At 44.4% G+C, this 19,397-nt stretch overlaps 1 protein-coding gene and 1 long non-coding RNA gene across 3 annotated transcripts in view; one reads left to right on the top strand and one right to left on the bottom strand.

Annotated features, from left to right (window-relative positions):
- Positions 1-333: 333 nt before the first annotated feature.
- RAB5A (RAB5A, member RAS oncogene family) overlaps positions 334-19,397 on the bottom strand; it is a 92,629-nt gene continuing 73,565 nt past the window's right edge. For both annotated transcript variants that reach the window (XM_030202722.1, XM_030202731.1), the window contains exons 5-6: positions 8,464-8,557; positions 334-1,055 (exon numbers count right to left, since the gene is read on the bottom strand). In XM_030202722.1, coding sequence (XP_030058582.1) covers positions 940-1,055; positions 8,464-8,557 — 210 coding nt within the window. In that variant the 3' untranslated portion in view covers positions 334-939. The remainder of the gene's footprint in view (positions 1,056-8,463; positions 8,558-19,397) is intronic.
- LOC115469941 lies at positions 8,034-13,017 on the top strand. Its single transcript, XR_003942093.1, has 3 exons — positions 8,034-8,128; positions 8,987-8,989; positions 13,007-13,017. It is a non-coding gene; the product is annotated as an uncharacterized LOC115469941 (long non-coding RNA).

Below are 19,397 nucleotides of genomic sequence, written 5' to 3'. Positions count from 1 at the left end.
AATTTAAGATAGTAATTGTGTACACATCATTATTAGTGCAGGAAATGAATCCCCCCCCCCCAGCAAAAATCCCATGTAATGACCAGCAAATCATTGAAACTGTCCAGAAAATATGATTTACATGGTAGTATAGCTTTATGCTTCAGGAAAATAAAAATACATCTATGAAAGTTTTGTTTGTCAATTTGTGGCTCCAAGAATAGATAACAAAATGGAGTTTGACAGCCTTCATTATTACGAATAATTTGTAAAATCAGAAGAGTCCAGCCAGGGTGATTACAATTTAAGCAAATCTCAACAAAACTACAAATAGGTCTGTACCTTTTTTTTTAACCTTGTGAATTTGTCATATAGTACAATGTTTTAATTCCTTTAACATGTATAAATTAAAACATGGAATGTACATTTGAATTATGATATTGGAGAAAAAAAAGTTTACAAATACTGTGGGGATGAGCTAAAACTTCTTCCAATAACTAGAAAAAAATCCCTCCCAAAGCAGCAGAAAATCAAGAACAGTTTATTTAAAACAACAAAAAAAAGAGCTACATTTCTGTCCCACCGACTGTGACAATGGTAACCAACACCCAGCAATGGTGAAGCCAGCCGGTTAGTTGTAAGTCCACATAGTTAATCCTTCTATAACTCTAATGGTAAACCAATAAACCTGTGATATTTTAAAAACCTTCCGACCAAAGCACATCTTTTTAGCTTCCACTTCTCTTTCTACCGCAGAGAGATTACAGTCAGGTAGTAATACATGCATGTAATTAAAACTGAGATCAAAGCACATCAAATGATTCCATATTAGAAATGTGACTATACTGTAAGTCACGTTAACATCTGGAAGATGTACTGGGCCAGATTAAACAATCCAACGCCACTGGTACTGACAGGAAGCAGCAGAGCATTGAAGACAGTTAACAGATACTAATGGGTTTAGTTGCTACAGCATTGACTCTTGGGTGGTGGTGTAGGTTCAGTAAGGTCCACTCCTCTCCCTCTAACAGTATTAGCCCCTGCATTTTGTGGTTCAGTCTTCGGCAACTTTTTAGCTTGGAAAAAAGAAATAAAAAGAACAAATGAGCCTCAGAATTCATAATCGAGGGAATTTTCAGAAATCAAAAAAGATGGATATGTTAATTGTTGCATTTTTTTAGGGGTATTTTGAGACAAGTAGTCTCTGGGGATATATAACTGCTAGGCTTTGAAGTCATAAAACTACTCAATTTTATATAATCATCTTAAATTTATACTTCTATAGAAAGTAACATCTCATTGTTCTTAATCAGTAACAATGTCCAAGATATGGTAGGGATGGATGCTGAACAGGCATTAAAGAATTACTATTTGCTGCTGTAAGTTTATGAACACTCAAAACCTGCAGCCACTGGCTTAAAATGCAATTCAATCTTTGTAAATTTAAAGAACCTTGTATTGCTATGAGGAGGTACACGATTTTATTAATTTCTCATTTTTCTATACCACCTTTCCCTAAAGGCAGTGAGTTGGTTTACAATAAGTTATATCTCAAAATAATAATCAAACTTCCTATAATCATTTAAAAACAAATCAAAACTACCATATAATTAAAACATTGAGATGATTATTACTTTTTTATATAAATCAATAAATCTTGGTTGGAAGGAAATAAAACAAGAAAAAAATATATTTCAACCTATAAGTCTATTAAGCAATTTTTTTCTGCAAGCAAGTCAAAATCAACAAGTATAAACAACACTTACAAATTAAGAGAGAAAAAGGTGACATGTATTCATTCCTGTTAATTTACTTTCCTTGAAACCTGTTAGCCAAGTCCACACAAAAGGGTTGCGTTCCCCTACCAGCAAACGGAGGGAGAAGTACAGAACTATTTTAGTGACATCACGTATAAGATCTTGCATAACCTGGAATTTTCCAGTATGCTACTGCCAAAGCCAAGTTAGGTTCAGTGTGCCACATACCAATGTAAGCCTCATTTGCATCATTGCAGCATATCATCAAACAAATTCCAGAATGATATACAAAATCAGGTGAAAAGAGCAGGTTAAGCCCAAAAGATATCCCTTATGCTGCTATCTTCCAGGGTGGGCCCTGAACTGGTCTAGCAGGATTCAAGGAAAATTAACAGATAAGAATAAATTTCACCTTTTATCCTGTTAGACCATTTTAAGAAAAATGGAATGTACAAAAGCCATAAGTTAAAGGGCAGGGAGACATTTGAGGCATATTTTCAAAGCACTTAGCCTTCCAAAGTTCCATAGAAACCTATGGAACTTTGGAAGGCTAAGTGCTTTGAAAATATGCCTCAATGCCTTCTGGATCACTGCTCTGCCAAAAGCCGAATCTCCTCTGGCTAGTAAGTAAATCTTGTAGTACTTCACAAATGAACATAGTGATTAATATGCTGCTGCTTTGCAGATGTCTTCAGGCATGACCACCTGAACCTCTGCCCAGGCAGCCACCTGGGCTGAACAGTCCTTTAGGCCCATTGGTATCACCTTTCTGCAATTGATACAAACCACTTAAATGGCAGTCTTACGCGGTCCTTGAAAAAGTAAAAAAAAAAAAAAATAAAGTCTGTCTGACGTGCAAAAAGAACTAGCATCCTCCACATTCTAGGACTAGGGGGCACGCAATGACGCTACAAAGTAGTAAATTTAAAACGAATCTGAGAAAATGTCTTCACTCAACGTGCAATTAAACTTTGGAATTTGCTGACAGAGAATGTAGTGAAAGCAGTTAGCTTAGTGGGGTTTTAAAAAGGTTTGGATAGCTTCCTAAAAGAAAAGTCCATTTATTATTAAAATGACTTGGGGAAAATCCACTGCTTATTTCTAGGGACCCCATTTAAGCCTGGACCTCCCCACCCAGCATCAGGTGATATCTGGTTGTGCTAACGATGCCCCAAGGCTCTTGTCCCTAAAGCATGGGAAGGCTATCACCTGCACCTTCAGAGACTTGAGGGCTAAGCCCTGTTCTAGGCCTCTCTGCAAAATGTCCAGAACCTGTGTCCACAATAGGGACAGAGTGTTCCATGCACCATTGCTCAAAGATATGTTAGAGATGCACCTAGGCCACTGATGTGGATTGTCTGAGTGTCCTCAGAAGGATGGAGATAAAGCAGAGTAACTACTTCTCAAGTACCAGACTGTAAAGCAGAAGGGACTGGGATCCTTTATCACCAGCAGGCCTTGCTTGAGAACTCCTCAACCTTGCAGGAGCAGCAGGTGAAGTTCTACCAGCAGGCTTATCAGATCTGTGTTCCACGGCTGGTGCATATAAGTACAAAAGTACTGCCACACTGGGGCAGACCAAAGGTCCATCAAGCCCAGCATCCTGTTTCCAACAGTGACCAATTCAGGTCACAAATACCTGGCTGGCAAGATCCTGGTGGGTCCAGTCCGGGGCTGCAAGGAGCAGAAATGGGCGACTGGCCGCCCTTCAAAGTAGCAGAATGATTACTAGCCAGGGCGGAAATAGAAAGAGGGGGGCATCGATCCCTGCCATACAATTCTCCATCCGGCAGCTGAAGAACTACATACACTTGGTGTTCCAACGCATCACCATGGAAGTCAAAGGATGGCAGGCCTCATCAAAGGACCTGGAGCCAAAAGGCAGAGAAGCTGATCTCCCATTATCCTGGATCCAGCACAGCACAGCCCAGCTGAGGAGGTATGCCTACACATTCTCCATCCCTGTGATATGGGCTGCCAAGATTGCAGAGATGAGACTTGGCCCAGTAGAATATTCAGGCCACTTCCAGGACTACCACTGCAGTCTGAGTCCTTCTCTTGCTTGTTGATGTAGGCCACTGCCATGGAGTTATTGTACATCACTTGGATTGCCTTTCCCTCCAAGAGGGGATAAGCACCAAGCAAATGGCACTAGTCTCTAGGCAACTGATGGGCCAGGCTGATTCCAGACGAGACCACTGCCCCTGTGGAACCTGACCCAGGCATTGAGTCCTCGACCCCTGAGGCATGCATTGGTGGTCACCACCTCCCATTTGGGCAGATTCAGAGGAACCCTTGGAGGATGAAGTGGGGGGGTCAACCCACCATGCCAGGATGGGGCAGAGCGCTCCTACAAGGGAAAGACATGTTAATTTCAGAATCCATTGGGAAGCCATTCCCACTGGAGCAGATGCCCAAGGTCTAACTTTCAGTGTAGTTGCCATTGAGCCAAGAAAGCTGCAGCTTGAGGAGGTGAATCTCTTTTGCTATGGCTGTTCAAGAGTCCTCCTCTGAGGTGGCAGTAACTATGGAAAAAGTCTAGGGTGCAATCACAAAGCCAAAGGGAGAGCCTTGAAATGAAAATATGTCTGCCCATGATGAAGAACCCTTCAGAATGGCAATGTGCAAATATGCTTCTGGGAAATCCCGGGAGCTCAGAAATTCACCCATTCAAACCCAATGAAGGGTTTCCATGCAGAAATGTGGGACTCAGCAGGAGGCATTCACTCCTTTGAGGTCCAGGATGGGTCTGAAAAAGCCATCCTTGGGCACCGAGAAATAGCTGAGTATCGCTCCTCCTGTGGAGGGACTGCTTGACTGCCACCAGCTAAAACAGTCACTGGACAGCGGTTTCCATCACTTGCAGTGGACCCACAGAGGGATGCTACAAAGGCATCAGATACAGGCTCGGCAAATTTGAGGGTATAATCCTGGTACATCACCTTCAGGGACCAATGGCTGGATAAGATGCAGGTCCACTGATGGTGAAATAGTGAGAACTTGCCTCCCATTGGAATCAAGAGGACCAGTGGACCCTCACTGGGGTCCTTTGTCAGATTTGGAGGGTGAGAGACCTGCATCTCGTCACCTCTGAGCCTCTTGAAAGGACAAGGCCTTCTGCCCATTTGAGGGTGTGGGCCCTCAAGTGTGCCTGGCAAATGCACATATCACTTTCCCACCACCTAAGCCTGCCCCCCCCCCCCCCCCCCAGCACTAAGAAGTGGCACAGGGCCGATACTCCAGGAGTAGCTGCGGTTTGGACTGACCGAAGTTTAACATCATCTCCAAATCTGCCCAAAACCGATGTCCTTGGAAAGGAAGCTTGCCCAAATCTGCCTTGGAGACCACCATCTGCCACCCAGGGATGCAGTCACACCTACTCCTGGGCCATTACTACAGAGGTGACCAACCATGAAGAAGTGCAGACCAAGTCAACCCGAACTCCAGTTGCACCACATCTGCTGCTGCACCAAGTGCAAAAGGGTTCTGGCTATACAGCCTCCACAGACTGCCACCTGAACTCTTACGATACAAGAAGAGAAGGTCTACTTGAGGAGCTGCTCAACCTTCCTGTTGTGAGCATCCTTCATTGCAGAGCCTCCTTCCACTGGGATTGTCTTCTTTTTGGTCACCATTGTGACCAACACATTTACACTAGGGTGCTGAAACAGTCTCTTCAGATCTTCACAGGGCAGAGGGTAAAGCTTACTCTAGAGCTTAGTGCCCTTGGAGCAGGCCATCTTTCAGCCTGGTGTTTTCCATTCTGCCAGCACTGTCTAGGACAGGGCCAGCATATGCAGGACCTCCATCATCAAATCAATAAGGTAACCTAATTCCTCCCATCTAAAGATCCGGATTATCGATGAGATCTCTTCTTCAGCAGAGATGAGTTCTTATGCCTCCAGGGGGCTCTCAGCCAAGGGGGAGCTCTTAGCCCCTTCTTCCAGTCCCCTAAAGTCAGCTGGGTTGCCATGTAAGGGGATTCCTGTATGCTCTGAGAGCCCCACTCATGCACCTCCACCTCTTTGTTCCAGGGGTGGGACCACTGGAGGGGCTCTCTCTCTTACAGCCTGACTGCTTCTACAATGCTTTGCAACTATGTGATCCCTAGGACCCCTAAAGCCAGACCGCTGGGTCAGATGAATGAAGAGGCGTTTCCCTGCACTCACCCTGGGGCACTCACCCCCTCTGAACACGCAAAGTGTCAGGAAGACTGCAGTAAAATAGTCACTGCTCCAGGAAAAAACATTGGCAGGCCCACAACTGGCGAGTTCTGACCATGAAAGGGACTCGGCCCAATGTGACCCTCCTCCAGTGGACAGGTCAAGCCCATCACAAATAGAAAAAAAGGAGCCAGTGACAGCACTGAGATGCCAGTTCCCACAAGCCTCACACATTGGTCCATCTGCACCTGGCTATCTTTCCTTGGGATCCTCCTGGGCTTCTCTTGCCTTATTCAAACCATGTGTAGACGTTTCGGCCTTTTTTGCTTTTTTAAACTACTTTATTCCCCTTACAAGCCAGGGGAATGAAAAGAGAAGTACACCCCCATCAGCAGTGGCCTCTGTGGGGACTGCTGCTAGAGCCTCATGAAACTAAAGCCCTTGAGCCAGAGCTTGGGGCTGTGGAAGGTAAAGCACCTCTGAGCTCTACTGGGTTAAGGACTATGGTCCAAGCCCCAGGAACACCCAGGTCGCTGGACTCAACGGCAAGGGAAGCAAACCATGGACTGTGTGCCAGGGAGTCAGGTCTACACTAGGCATCTACTGCACTAGAACAGACTTATATCATCTGCTGGAGATAAAGAAATACGGGAGAATTCCAGGTTGCACTAGATCATATACTGTTGACATCAAAGGAATAGTTCACTATCTCTACCTACATTTGCTGGTAGGGGGACTCAACCCACTTGTCTGGTTTGGTCTAGCAGGATGAAAAGAAAAAAAAAAGCAATATCACATGGAAGCCATGATTGAGGGCCAGATGCACTAAACTTAACGAGCCTGAAATGTGCTTTTTAAACTAGATCTAGCCAGTAAACCGGGAAATGCACAAAAGGGTTCTCCGAGCCATTTTCCTGTCATGGTAGCAGCTAACGAAAACGGAATGCAAAATTATTATAGTGAGCTAATTACTATTATGTGAATGCAATGCACTACCGTTTCTGACCCCATGCACAAAAGTAATCCCTACCTTTACCGTGGAAATTTTAACGGGAGGTGTGGACCTGCCGGTTCTTCATTATCGCAAGTAGAAGGGGAGAAAAAAGGCAGGGAAGATGGAGCACAACCCCACCCCCCCCAGCTTACACGCAGCTTCTTTGCGTGTATGAAAGCGGTGCTATGTTTCTTTTTCAAATGACATTTTACTGGCAAGAAATTGGGGGGGGGGGGGGGGGGGGGGGCAGTACCGAAATGTAACGCATAAAAGTAATGGTGACTTACCAAAAATGCAAGGAAGACAAGGGTCCAATCAAAGAAACAGCGTCTGTGGGAAACGGGCTTGGTTCCACCCCCAGCTGTTTCTGATGCTTCCTTCTATTGGCCGGCTGACATCCTAGAACGCTCATCTCCCTGAAGATGGACTCTCATTGGCTGGATGCTTCCCAACTCCTCCTACCTGCAGGGCTTCCCTGATGATATCACTTTAGAGCTGTGAACTGATTGGATCCGAACTTCCTGGTGTCCCCCTCCACAAAGAGAGGCTAAACCAATTGGACCGCCCACTCATTACTGGAGGGGGACATCAGGAAGTTCGGATCCAATCAATTCACAGCTCTAAAGTGATGTCATCAGGGAAGCCCTGCAGGGAGGAGGAGTTGGGAAAGCATCCAGCCAATGAGAGTCCATCTTCAGGGAGATGGGCGTTCTAGGATTTCAGCCAGCGAATAGAAGGAAGCAGCAGGAACAGCTGGGGGTGGAACCAAGCTCTGATGCAGCTGATTCCTCACAGAAGAGCTGAGAGCAGCAGGGAGGTTTTTCCCACTTTTTCCCAGCAGCGGGAGGCAGGGAGCTGCAATACAGGTATGCCCATCCAAAAAAAAGAGCTTTTGTGTTTGCTAAAAAAAACAAACAAACAAAAAAAACAAATGGGTAAATCTACTGTTATCATACATGCAGTTTGTCTGCGTGTTTGAGAGCCATCTGTAGCATGCGCAGAGCAGCCACGCATTGCGATTGACTGTTTTGCGCATGCTCAGCTCACCGACTTACTTCCCCCATATTGCATGCAAATGAGCTAGGTTGCAAAAGCAATAAGCAGCTCATTTGCATGTGATTTTCTTTGTGAATCCCGTGTTTCTAAATCGGTAAATTTTTACCGTTTTGGAAACGCAGACGGATTCTTAACAGGACCTTTGTGCATCTGGCTCTTAGTCAAGTACCGAGTATCTGGTTTCTGCCTGTTTGAAAAGGAGCAAGAGATGGAACACAAGTGCAGCCACTGCTCTGCTAGGAGCTTTTTTGTTTGTTTGTTTAAACTAATCTACATATAAAGACACACACACAATGGGCTAGCATGTGCCCTGTCTGCTGTAACAGTGTTCCAATGAAATGGTTGGGAGGCATGACAAGCCTGTCTAGGGTCAATGAAAGAAGTGCACAAATTAAATCGATGAAACAAACAATTGGGACCAGATTTTACAGCAGACATACTATGAAAAACATCATATTCTGTGTTGGGTCCCACAACTTTTGGCATTTGTATCTTTTGAAAAGCTGGAGCTTACCTATTGCCATGAAAATCTCATTTACGTTCATTGACGTTTTAGCTGATGTCTCCATAAACAGTAAACTGTTGTCATCTGCATAAGACTGTGCTTCCTGTAAATTTCCAGCAAAATTACTATAGTTAACATAACTTCCATGATAAGGAAAAACACAGATGCTAGTAAGTTACAAACAAGCTTCTGGTTCATGATAAATACAGAAAAAAATTGCAATCGCACAGAGCCAGAAGGAACAAAAAAAAAAGAAATGTCTTCATATTTTGAAGGCTCTTTCCCCAAACAGCAATGCCCCCTCCTCCTGACAAACGTTTTGCCTTCATAATTGAAGAAACAAGGGTGTGTGAAGACTGGATAGCAAATATCAGTATCCCACTTGTTTTGTTTTTTTAAATCAGTGGTCTTGCTGAAAATTGATAAATAGGAAGCCCAATGAAGCAGCCAGGTGTCATATGACATAACATAGGGCTGCCTGTGAGAGAAATGAGAAGACAAAAATGCTCTAAAACTTCAGTGGCTTTCTAAGACAGTCCTTGATAAAGTTTCTTTAAATCTAGGAGCAGACACAGAGACTTGAGTCATAATAATGCTGTGGTGCCCCCTCCTCCCCAAGGGGGCTTGATTTACTGTTTTCTCATTTTGTGTCTACAGAAAAAGCTTAATAAAATTAGGTCCTTAAAATGTGATTGCACAGTGTAAACAGAAGGCACCACCCTAAAAAGCATGCTGACAGCAGCATACCAGCAATACATTATAGCTGCACCCGAGGTGGCTGCTTTTTTTTTGGCATCACGCAGCACCGTGTTAAGTCTCTCCCCAATATCTTGCCCTTTCCCAGTCTCAATCTCTCTTCTCTCTTGTTTTTCATAGTAGTCCTAATTCCTTACCCCCCTTACAAGCCAGCCATCCCCACCTTCTCCCTGCTTCTTTTCCTTCTTATTTTTGCCATGGACGATTCTTATTAGGTTTAAGCTCAGCAATGCAGGGAGGAGTTTGTTCTTGCAGTGTGTAGCTTAATTAAACACCTTCTGAAAGCTGAATATGCAGAGGTATAGCAGTGCTCAATTTTTCAGTGGTGGCAGTGGAAGCCAATTTCAGGGGCACAAAATCCCAAGTGCCAAGGTTCAATTTCAGGTGCCAGAGCAACCAGGTGCCTGGGATTTATTAAGCTTGAAGTCCTTTTTAGCTTGACACAAATAATAATTCTATTTAATCGTAATTAATTGCCAGAAGATGTGGTAAAAGCAGTTAGTGTAGCTCGGTTTAAGAGAGATTTGGACAAGTTCCTGGAGAAAAAGTCCATAAACTATTATTAAGATGGTAACTTTACCCAAGTCTGTTTATCCCTGGGCATAAGCAGCATGGAATCTATGTATTTCTTGAGATCCTGCCAATTACCTGTAACCTGGATTGTCCACTATTGGACAAAAGGATTAAAAAAGGATTGAAAAATTATTTCTTACCTGATAATTTTATTTCCTTTAGTCGCAGCAGATGAGTCCAAAGACTTGTGGGTTGTGATCATCTACCAGCAGGTGGAGATAGAGAGTGCTGAACTGCACTGTCATATAGGATGGGATGCTCCTTGGTCAGTCAGTATTTCTCATGACAAAGCAGAAGAAAACAGAATTATAACATTTCTCCTTCCCCACAGGGAAAACAGATAATCCAAGAACTGCACACATGTAAACCGATTACAACAGTCCATCTAAAATATAAAAATGCAGCAACAAGTTCCAACAGAGGAAGAACAGATAGGAACCACTGGAAAAACAGGGTGAGCCTCTGGATTCATCTGCTGCGACTAAAGGAAAGAAAATTATCATCAGGTAAGAAATAATTTTTCGTTCCTTAGCGTCAGCAGCATAATTAATCCAGAGACTTGTGGGATGTAGCAAAGCAGTCCTAAAGTAGGGTGGGAACCTGAAGCTCCAATGGAAAGCACAGATACACCAAAAGATGCATCCAACCGAGCAGAGACATCCAAACAGTAGTGTCTGTAGAAGGTATGCAAGGAAGACCATGTTGCCGCCCTACATATTGCCTCCAAGGACAACAGACGGGCTTCCACCCAGGAAGTCATGACAACTCGGATAGAAGGCATCCAGAATCCAGCCAGAAGTGGTTTACCCACTAGGAAACAAACAGATGCAATAGCTTCCTTGACCCAGTGAGCTAGCGTGGCTTTGGAAGCCGCATTACCCCCCTTCCGAGGTCCCAAGCAAAGTATGAACGAATGATCTGACCAATGGAACTCGTTGATCACTTCCAAACAAAGGAGTACATGGCGAACGTCAAGGAAGCGGGAAGAAACAAAGGTTGATTCAGATGAAAGGTAGAAACTACCTTAGGAAGAAAAGACGGGACTGTGGCACTGTCACCCCTTTAGGAGAAATCTGCAGGATCTCGACTGGACGAAGTCTAGAATTCCAAAATCCTGCTTGAACTGATACCTGGATCTCCAATTCAAACTGGGCTGCGCTGGACGATAGCACCTGGTATCTTTAAAATGAGGGTAAGCCTGATCCAAACGGAAAGAACGCTTAGACATGTCTTCAGGTAGATGCCAAGTCTTTGAGTCACACAGATCTTCCACCAACTTTGCTAAGTCCTCAACAAACAACAGCTTGCCCTTAAAAAGGGAGCTTAAACAATCGCTGGTTGAGGCTGCATTTGCCATCAAGTGGTGCAACCTCAGCAAATGACAGGCTGTGATGGCCAAAGACATCTGCTTGGTCGACACCCAAATCAAACCATACAAGGAATCTGCCAAATATGCCAGCTGCACATCTGGTAACTCAGGAGGAGGTTGACTGTCAGACTTCTGGAAGGAATCTGAAATCTGTTGAACCCAGATAAGGCACGCCCTAGCAGCATATGAGCTGCAGATAGCTGCCTGCAGGGGGAGCTTCTGAATTGTTAGACTGGAAACAACTGACTCTCGGTAAAATGGAGTACCAAACCTAAGGACTGAAGAATAGCTATCTCAGATGAAACCTGCAGACTCTCTCAATAGGAAGAGTCACAAATCAGCCAAATTGCAGGGTACGGATGAACCTGCAATCCATCCTCGTAAAGGAAGGATTCCACTACCACCATGACCTTGAAAAAATGTCCTTGGTGATGTGGAAAAGCTGAATGACATGGTCATAAATTGATAATGCTTCCCAAGGATTGCAGATCACAAATCTTCTGTGGGAAGGTGAAGTGGGAATATGAAAGCATACTTCGTTGAGATCTAGGGAGGTTAGAAACTTTCCCTGATGGTCTGAAACTATTACAGACTGCTTTGTTCCCATTGTGAAGTGTTGAACCAACACTCAGTTGACTCTTCTGACATCCAAACCCAGGTGGAAGGAAGCTCCCTTCAATGGAACTACAAAGTAAATGGAATAACTTCCCGTTCCCCAATTGCAACTGGGGACAGTCTCAACTGTGCCTAAATGAAGCGTTTGCAAGGTGGTTTGAACTGCTTGATATTTGGGCTGGAGCTTGCATGGAGATTCCAAGAAAAAATCTGCAGTGGAATGGGAGAACTCCATTTTGTAATCTTGCTTTAGTATTTCCAAGACACACTGGTCTGAGGTAATTCTGGTCCACTTCTCATCGAACCTAGAGAGAAGTCTTGCAATAATGAAACCCAAGGAGTAAACCGAGACCCATCAATGGGAGATGCTGAAGGCAATGGTAGACCTAGAGTTTGAAGCAGAGTTCTCTCTGTCAGCATGAAAGGCTGGTCTTTGTTTAAATGGGAACCCTGAAAGTTAGATTTGCCTGGCTTGTTGCACTTGGCCTCACGAAACCTAAGATAAGGCTGAGAGGATTTAAAAAAAATTTTCAGACTTGCCCTCTGGCAATCTCTGAGACTTGGAGTCCCCTAGGTCTTTACCCAACTTTTCTAGATCTTCTCCAAACAGAAGTTTCTCTCTAAAAGGTAGCTTGCTAAATGTGACTTAGAAGCCACATCAGCTGTCCAATGCCTAAGCCAGAGCTATCTTCTTGCTGAGAGGGTCAAGATTTGGCTGGTGTGGCCATGCACTAGAACTAGGTGGCATAGCTGCGCACTGGAGCTAACTAGTGTGGCAGAAAGTCAGAGCTAGATGGTGTAGCAGAATATTGGTTGTTTGTACCATTATACAATATTGATGGCAAGCTGCAGTGGGACTTTAACCAGCAACCTCTAGATCTCTGTGTTCTCAGCTGGCTGCTTTAACCATTAAGCTATTTCTCTACATTGAAGTAGCACTGTAATATCACTAGCTGTCCAATACAATGAAAAGGTGCAAAAGTGCAACAGAAGCATTTAGAGACGCTACATCATACAGCTAGTGGTGCCGTCAAGACAGTGGTAGTTGGAATTGGTATGCAACAATTTTGGCCAGTGTCAGTGTGAATCAGAAAACAGAGCTGTTGTGGCAAACCAACACAGCTAAGCTTTAGCACTCTAGCATAGTGTTAGTTGTCCCAGCCATGCAATGAACTGCTTCTCAAGGCAAGCAATATGGAAGAGTGAAGTAAAATATGCCCCAATTTAAATGGAGCTGAGTTCCACAGCTTCTAATATGATGCAAAGACCAGCCTTGAACCTGACCTTCAAGTTGAAAGCCAGCCACCTTCCAGAATAAAACTATTTTGCTGTAAACACTGCACCTGGAGAAAATGGCACCATGGCAGTACTGAGGTTCCAAGGTTACCATGGACACATGGGAGGAGGGTACTAGCCTCACAAAATAACTCAACATGTAACGTTTCTCATAGAGACATGGAGCCAACAGCACTAAGCTTGACTCTAAACTAAACTCCTGTAAAGATGCTGAAAAAAAGGCTCGCTGGCTGTCCCGCAGTGACTTTTTTTTTTTACATTTGTACCCCGCACTTTCCCACTCATAGCAGGTTCAATGCGGCTTACATATTATATACAGGTACTTATTTGTACCTGGGGCAATGGAGAGTTAAGTGATTTGCCCAGAGTCACAAGGAGCTGCCTGTGCCTACAGTGGGAATCGAACCCAGTTCCCCAGGACCAAAGTCCACCACGCTAACCACTAGGCCACTTCTCCACTCATTCTGATTTGAGATTTAAAAAACAGTGGTGGTCTCTAGAAGAAGCCTTGACGAAACGGGTCCATCAGGACCTCACTGTTTGGAGACTAATTGCCAGCAAGAAAGCAGAGCTCCAGATAAGTGTTTCATGATTTATAATTGAAGAAAATAATACTAAAAAAAAGTTTTTTTGATAAAGTGTTCACAAGGGAGGTTTTTTAACCTGTAATTACTTTTTGAACTGTGTGCCCCTGATGTGCTTTGTGTACACTTTGGTTCTAAGGAACCGTGTATAGCCACAGTTGTATGAGGTTTTTCCTCCCCTAAAAGATACATTTTTTTTTGCCTAATTAAGCAAGAACATGTTATACAGCATAACGTTTCACTGATATACTGGAGTGCCTAATTAGGATTCACAGTGTGGTTATTGAAAAAAAGGAATACCTGTAATGCCAATATAAATTGAGTTCTGGTTTAAAAAAAAATGAAATTAAGGAAACTTATCCCTGCAACGAGAACTGTGCCCCCCCCCCCCCCCCCCGAAGCATCTGCTTCAGCAGACGGTAATGCTTAAAGAAATGAGAGAAGACCACGTCGATGACCGAAAGATCTCTGTCAATGAAATTGCCCTAGACTCTGCCAAGAAGTCGCCAAAGACCTGGTAGAATGAGCCTTGATTGACGTACATGGGAGCAGAACTACCTTCAGAATGTAAGCTGAAGAAATAACCTCCTTAAGCCATCGAGTTACTGTCATTTTAGAAACCAGCAAATCCTTCTGGGGTCCCACAAAGAGGATAAAAAGATGATCAGACCGCCTGAAATCGTTGGTAGTGGTAAGATAGCGCATAAGGATGCACTTCACATCTAACAGTCGCAGTAAGCGTATTCTGCAGAATAGATCTCTCTGGAAAAAGAGGGAAGAATCACAGTCTGATTGACATGAAAAGGAGATACAATCTTTGGCAAAAAGGACTGAACTGTCTGTATGGAAACTCCAGAGTCAGAAAAGCAGAGAAAGGGATCCCTGAGAGAGCTTGAAGCTCTGAAACTCTCTGTGCCAATGAAATGGCAACTAGAAATACTGCCTTTAAAGTAAGATCTTTGGTAGTTGCCGAATGAAGACCCTTAAGAACCACTTGAAGACTCTACTGAGGACAAATACTGCACAGAGTTGGACGCAGATGAATGACTCCCTTGAAGAATCACACTATATCAAGGTGCGCAGCCAATGAGGCATTATTATCTTACCTCTATGACACGCCAATGCTGCCACCTGAACCTTGAGCGAATTGAGAGCCAAGCCTTTTTTTAATCCCTCCTGAAGGAAGGATAAAATTTCAGGCAAAGAAGCCCAAAATGGAGAAACACCGTTCTGTGTAGACCAATTCTCAAAAGTTCTCCACACTCTAGCATAAGAGGAGGAAGTGTTCCGCTTTTGGGCTTGCAGCCCTCTCAAGAACCAGGCCATAAGACCAATGCGGGAGGGATCCTCCATAAGTACTGGACCTTGGTGCAATAAGCCCATCTGTGGAGGAAGAGTCAACCAAGGAGTGATGGATAAGGTTCACATACCAAGGACGTCTGGGCCAGTCCAGAGCTACATCCCGGGATGATGCCCAATCCTGTGCATCTTTCCCACAAGAAGCCACGGAGGAAACACGTAAAGGAGGCTGTCCGACGGCTAAGGCTGTACCAGTGCATCCATTCCTAAGGAGACTCTCTTTGAAGTGGCAATAGAATCTGTGTACTTGTGCATTGAGTCTGGATGCCATGAGGTTCAGAACTGGAAGGCCCCACACTGTGTGAAATGAGGCAAAATGCAGTCTTTGACAGTTGCCATTTCCCCGGGTCCACAGACAATCAGCTGAGGAAATCCATTTGCGAGTTCAGTGAACCTGCTATGTGAGATGCTGAAATCGGAATGTTCAGTTCCACCTACTGAACTTCTTGGGCTAGAGACGCACTCTGTTTCTCCTGTTGCTGTAAGACATGGCTGTGACACTGTCCGAGAGTACATGCACCGGTCTCCCATGAAGAAGAGGCACACAGGCCAGTAGCTTTCCGGACAGCTCAGAGTTCCAATTTGTTGATGGACCAGGAAGCCTCCACTCTCGACCAGCGACCCTGTGCAGAGTGGTGGAGATAATGGGCTCCCCATCCGAAGAGGCTGGCATTGGAGGCGAGAACACATCAACTGGGTGCCTGTAAGGGCAACCCCGCCTGAGTGTGTACAGGGAGAAGCCACCAAGTCAGACTCCGTCTGGTTTGAGGCATCCACGGCACCATTACTACTACTACTACTACTATTTAGCATTTCTATAGCGCTACAAGGCATACGCAGCACTGCACAAACATAGAAGAAAGACAGTCCCTGCTCAAAGAGCTTACAATCTAATACACAAAAAATAAAGTAAGCAAATCAAATCAATTAATGTGTACAGGAAGGAGGAGAGGAGGGTAAGTGGAGGCGAGTGGTTACAAGTGGTTACGAGTCAAAAGCAATCTTAAAGAGGTGGGCTTTCAGTCTAGATTTAAAGGTGGCCAAGGATGGGGCAAGATGTAGGGGCTCAGGAAGTTGATTCCAGGCGTAGGGTGCAGCGAGACAGAAGGCGCGAAGTCTGGAGTTGGCAGTAGTGGAGAAGGGAACAGATAAGAAGGATTTATCCATGGAGCGGAGTGCACGGGAAGGGGTGTAGGGAAGGACGAGTGTGGAGAGATACTGGGGAGCAGCAGAGTGAGTACATTTATAGGTTAGTAGAAGAAGTTTGAACAGGATGCGAAAACGGATAGGGAGCCAGTGAAGCGACTTGAAGAGAGGGGTAGTATGAGTAAAGCGACCCTGGCGGAAGACGAGATGGGCAGCAGAGTATTGAACCGATTGGACAGGGGAGAGGTGACTAAGTGGGAGGCCAGCAAGAAGCAGATTGCAGTAGTCTAAACGAGAGGTGACAAGGGGGTGTTGATGAGGGTTTTGGTAGAGTGCTCGGAAAGAAAGGGGCGGATTTACGGATGTTGTAAAGAAAGAAACGACAGCACCAGTTGGTTGTAAGATCCCAAGACCGGAGACCACCGGTTCAACAGGGACAACTGTAGGGGCTGCATGTGGAACTTCATTCAAGGCAGAACATCCAAAGTTGCCGACACAGAACCAAGAACCTTGAGCATAATCCCATGCCCATGGGAAGGGAAGAGACAGAAGCCTGAAATTTGCTGTTTGAGCTCAAGCCGATGATGCTGAGGCAGGAAAAGTTTCCCCGCTTAGGTACTGAAGCACAATCCCAGAAACTCCAGGGTCTGGGTGAGATGACTTTTGCTGTAATTCACCACCCAATCCAGAAGAGACAAGGCTGCCTGTGCAATGTCAAGGCTCTCTTGATAAGAAGGTGCCTGAATTAACCAATCGTCCAGGTAAGGATGTACCTGGATACCTTGCTGGCGAAGAAAGGATGCCACCATCACCATAACTTTTTAAAAAGTGCGAGGTGCAGTGGCGAGGCCAAAAGACATGGCCTTGAATTGAAAATGATCTCCCAGGATCACGAACCGGAGAAATTTCCTGTGAGGAGGTCAAATTGGGATATGAAAATAATCCTTCTTGAGGTCCACTGAGGTGAGAAACTCGCCTGGCCAGACCAAAGCTATAACAAACAGGAGACGGTCTACTGCAGAAGTAGCGATCGAAGGAAGGACAAAGACTTGATGGTTGCTGACTTTTGGAATTGGACCAGAGTTTTTTCTGTGCAGGTAACATAGTAACATTGTAAATGACGGCACATAAAGACCAATATGGTCCATCCAGTCTGCTCAACAAGATAAACTCATTTTATATGGTATGTGATACTTTATATGTATACCCGAGTTTAATATGTCCTTGCCATTCTCATAGCACAGACTGTAGAAGTCTGCCCAGCACTGTTCTTGTACTAAAAGTTCTGAAGCTAACGTCGAAGTCCCTTAAAATTTACACTCCAGTCCATCCACATCTATTCAGTCACGATCAGGGCACAGAAAGTAGAAGTCTGCGCAGCACTGGTTCTGCTTTCCAATTACCAGTGTTGCCACCCAATCCCTGTTGAGATTCCGTAGATCTATTACTTCTAAACAGGATTCCTTTGTGTTTATCCCACGCATGTTTGAATTCCATTACCATTTTCATCTCCACCACCTCTCGCGGGAGGGCATTCCATGTATCCACCACCCTTTCTGTGAAAAAATACTTCCTGACATTACTCCTGTCTGCCCCCCTTCAATCTCAATTTATGTCCTCTAATTCTACCGTCTTCCCATCTCCGGAAAAAGGTTTGTTTGCGGATTAATACCATTCAAATATTTGAACGTCTGTATCATGTCAACCTTTCTCCTTTCCTCTAAGGTATACATGTTCAGGTTGGTAAGTCTCTCCTCGTACGGTTTGCAACACAAATCCCATACCATTTTTGTAGCTTTTCTTTGCATCGCTTCCAGTCTTTTATATCTTTAGCAAGATATGGCCTCCAAAACTGAGCACTGTACTCCAAGTGGGGCATCACCAACGACTTGCAGAGTGGCATCAACACCTCCTTTCTTCTGCTGATTATACCCCTCTCTATGCAGCCTAGCATCCTTCTGGCCATGGCCGCTGCCTTGTCTCTTCACCTTCAAATCCTCAGACACCAACATCCCAAGGTCTCTCTCCTGAGTCGAGCTTACTAATCTCTCCCCTCCTATCTGGTATCTCTCTTTTGGGTTTCTGCACCCCAAGTGCATCACTCTGCACTTCTTGGCATTAAATTTTAATGTCCACTGTGGTTATGGGGACACGAGGAAATATTTGGCTGAGGGATTTAGACAGCTCCATCAAACGTATTATGATGATGAAATAATGATTGACCCCACAGAGGGTTTGCAACAACAAATTATTGAGTATGTTAATCAAGAAACTTTAGATGGAATATTAACTAATAAAGGACAAAAATTTCTCTGTCATCCCAATCCTAAAACATCATACATATATTTTGTTCTGAAGGTCCATAAGTCCTCAGAGTACCCCCGAGGTCGTCCTATAGTCTCTACTCGAGACTCGGTGTTAGAGCCTTTATCAAAAACGGTGGACTGGTATCTTGCTCCTTTCGTCAGTCCTTTACGTGTTCGTGATTCCTCACCCTTTATACAATTACTAGATCATGTTAGTATAAATAAGGTTAACAATGAGGAATTTTTTTATGGTGGGTCTCGACGTGGTGGCGCTATACACTAACCTCTCTCAGGATAAAGTCATGCAGGTGGCCAGTCATTATTTGGAACATACATCTATCTCTAAAGCTAAACAAGAGGTGCTTCTCCAGTTGCTTACATAGGTCATTCGACACAATTATTCTGTATTTCAAAATAAGTTTTTTGTGCAGTTGCTATGGGGGCCATGGTTGCCCCCTCCCTCGCATGTTTGTACATGACTCTGTTTGAGATCACTCATGTATATACCTCTCCCCAGTATAGTCATGTGCTGTTATGGAAGAGGTATATAGATGACATTGTTATGTTCTGGAAGGGACCTAGAAGTGAATTGGACAGGTTTATAGATACCCTTGGCTCGGTCGATCCTCATATCAAGTTTACCTGTCGTATGTGGAGGAGTGGCCTAGTGGTTAGTGTGGTGGACTTTGGTCTTGGGGAACTGGGTTAGATTCCCACTGCAGGCACAGACAGCTCCTTGTGCCTCTGGGCAAGTCACTTAACCCTCCATTGCTCCAGGTACAAATAAGTACCTGTATATAATATGTAAGCTGCATTCAACCTGCTATGAGTGGGAAAGCGCAGGGAACACATGTAACAAAAAAATATAGCACATAAGGAAATTGAGTTTCTGGATATAAAAATTAATGTGACTCAGTCTGGAGATTTTTCAACTTCGAT

The sequence above is a fragment of the Microcaecilia unicolor genome, chromosome 1, assembly GCF_901765095.1.
Source record: "Microcaecilia unicolor chromosome 1, aMicUni1.1, whole genome shotgun sequence".
Lineage (NCBI taxonomy): Eukaryota > Metazoa > Chordata > Amphibia > Gymnophiona > Siphonopidae > Microcaecilia > Microcaecilia unicolor.
The sequence above is the reverse complement of the archived record's forward strand: the minus strand, read 5'-3'. Positions and strand labels throughout refer to the sequence as shown.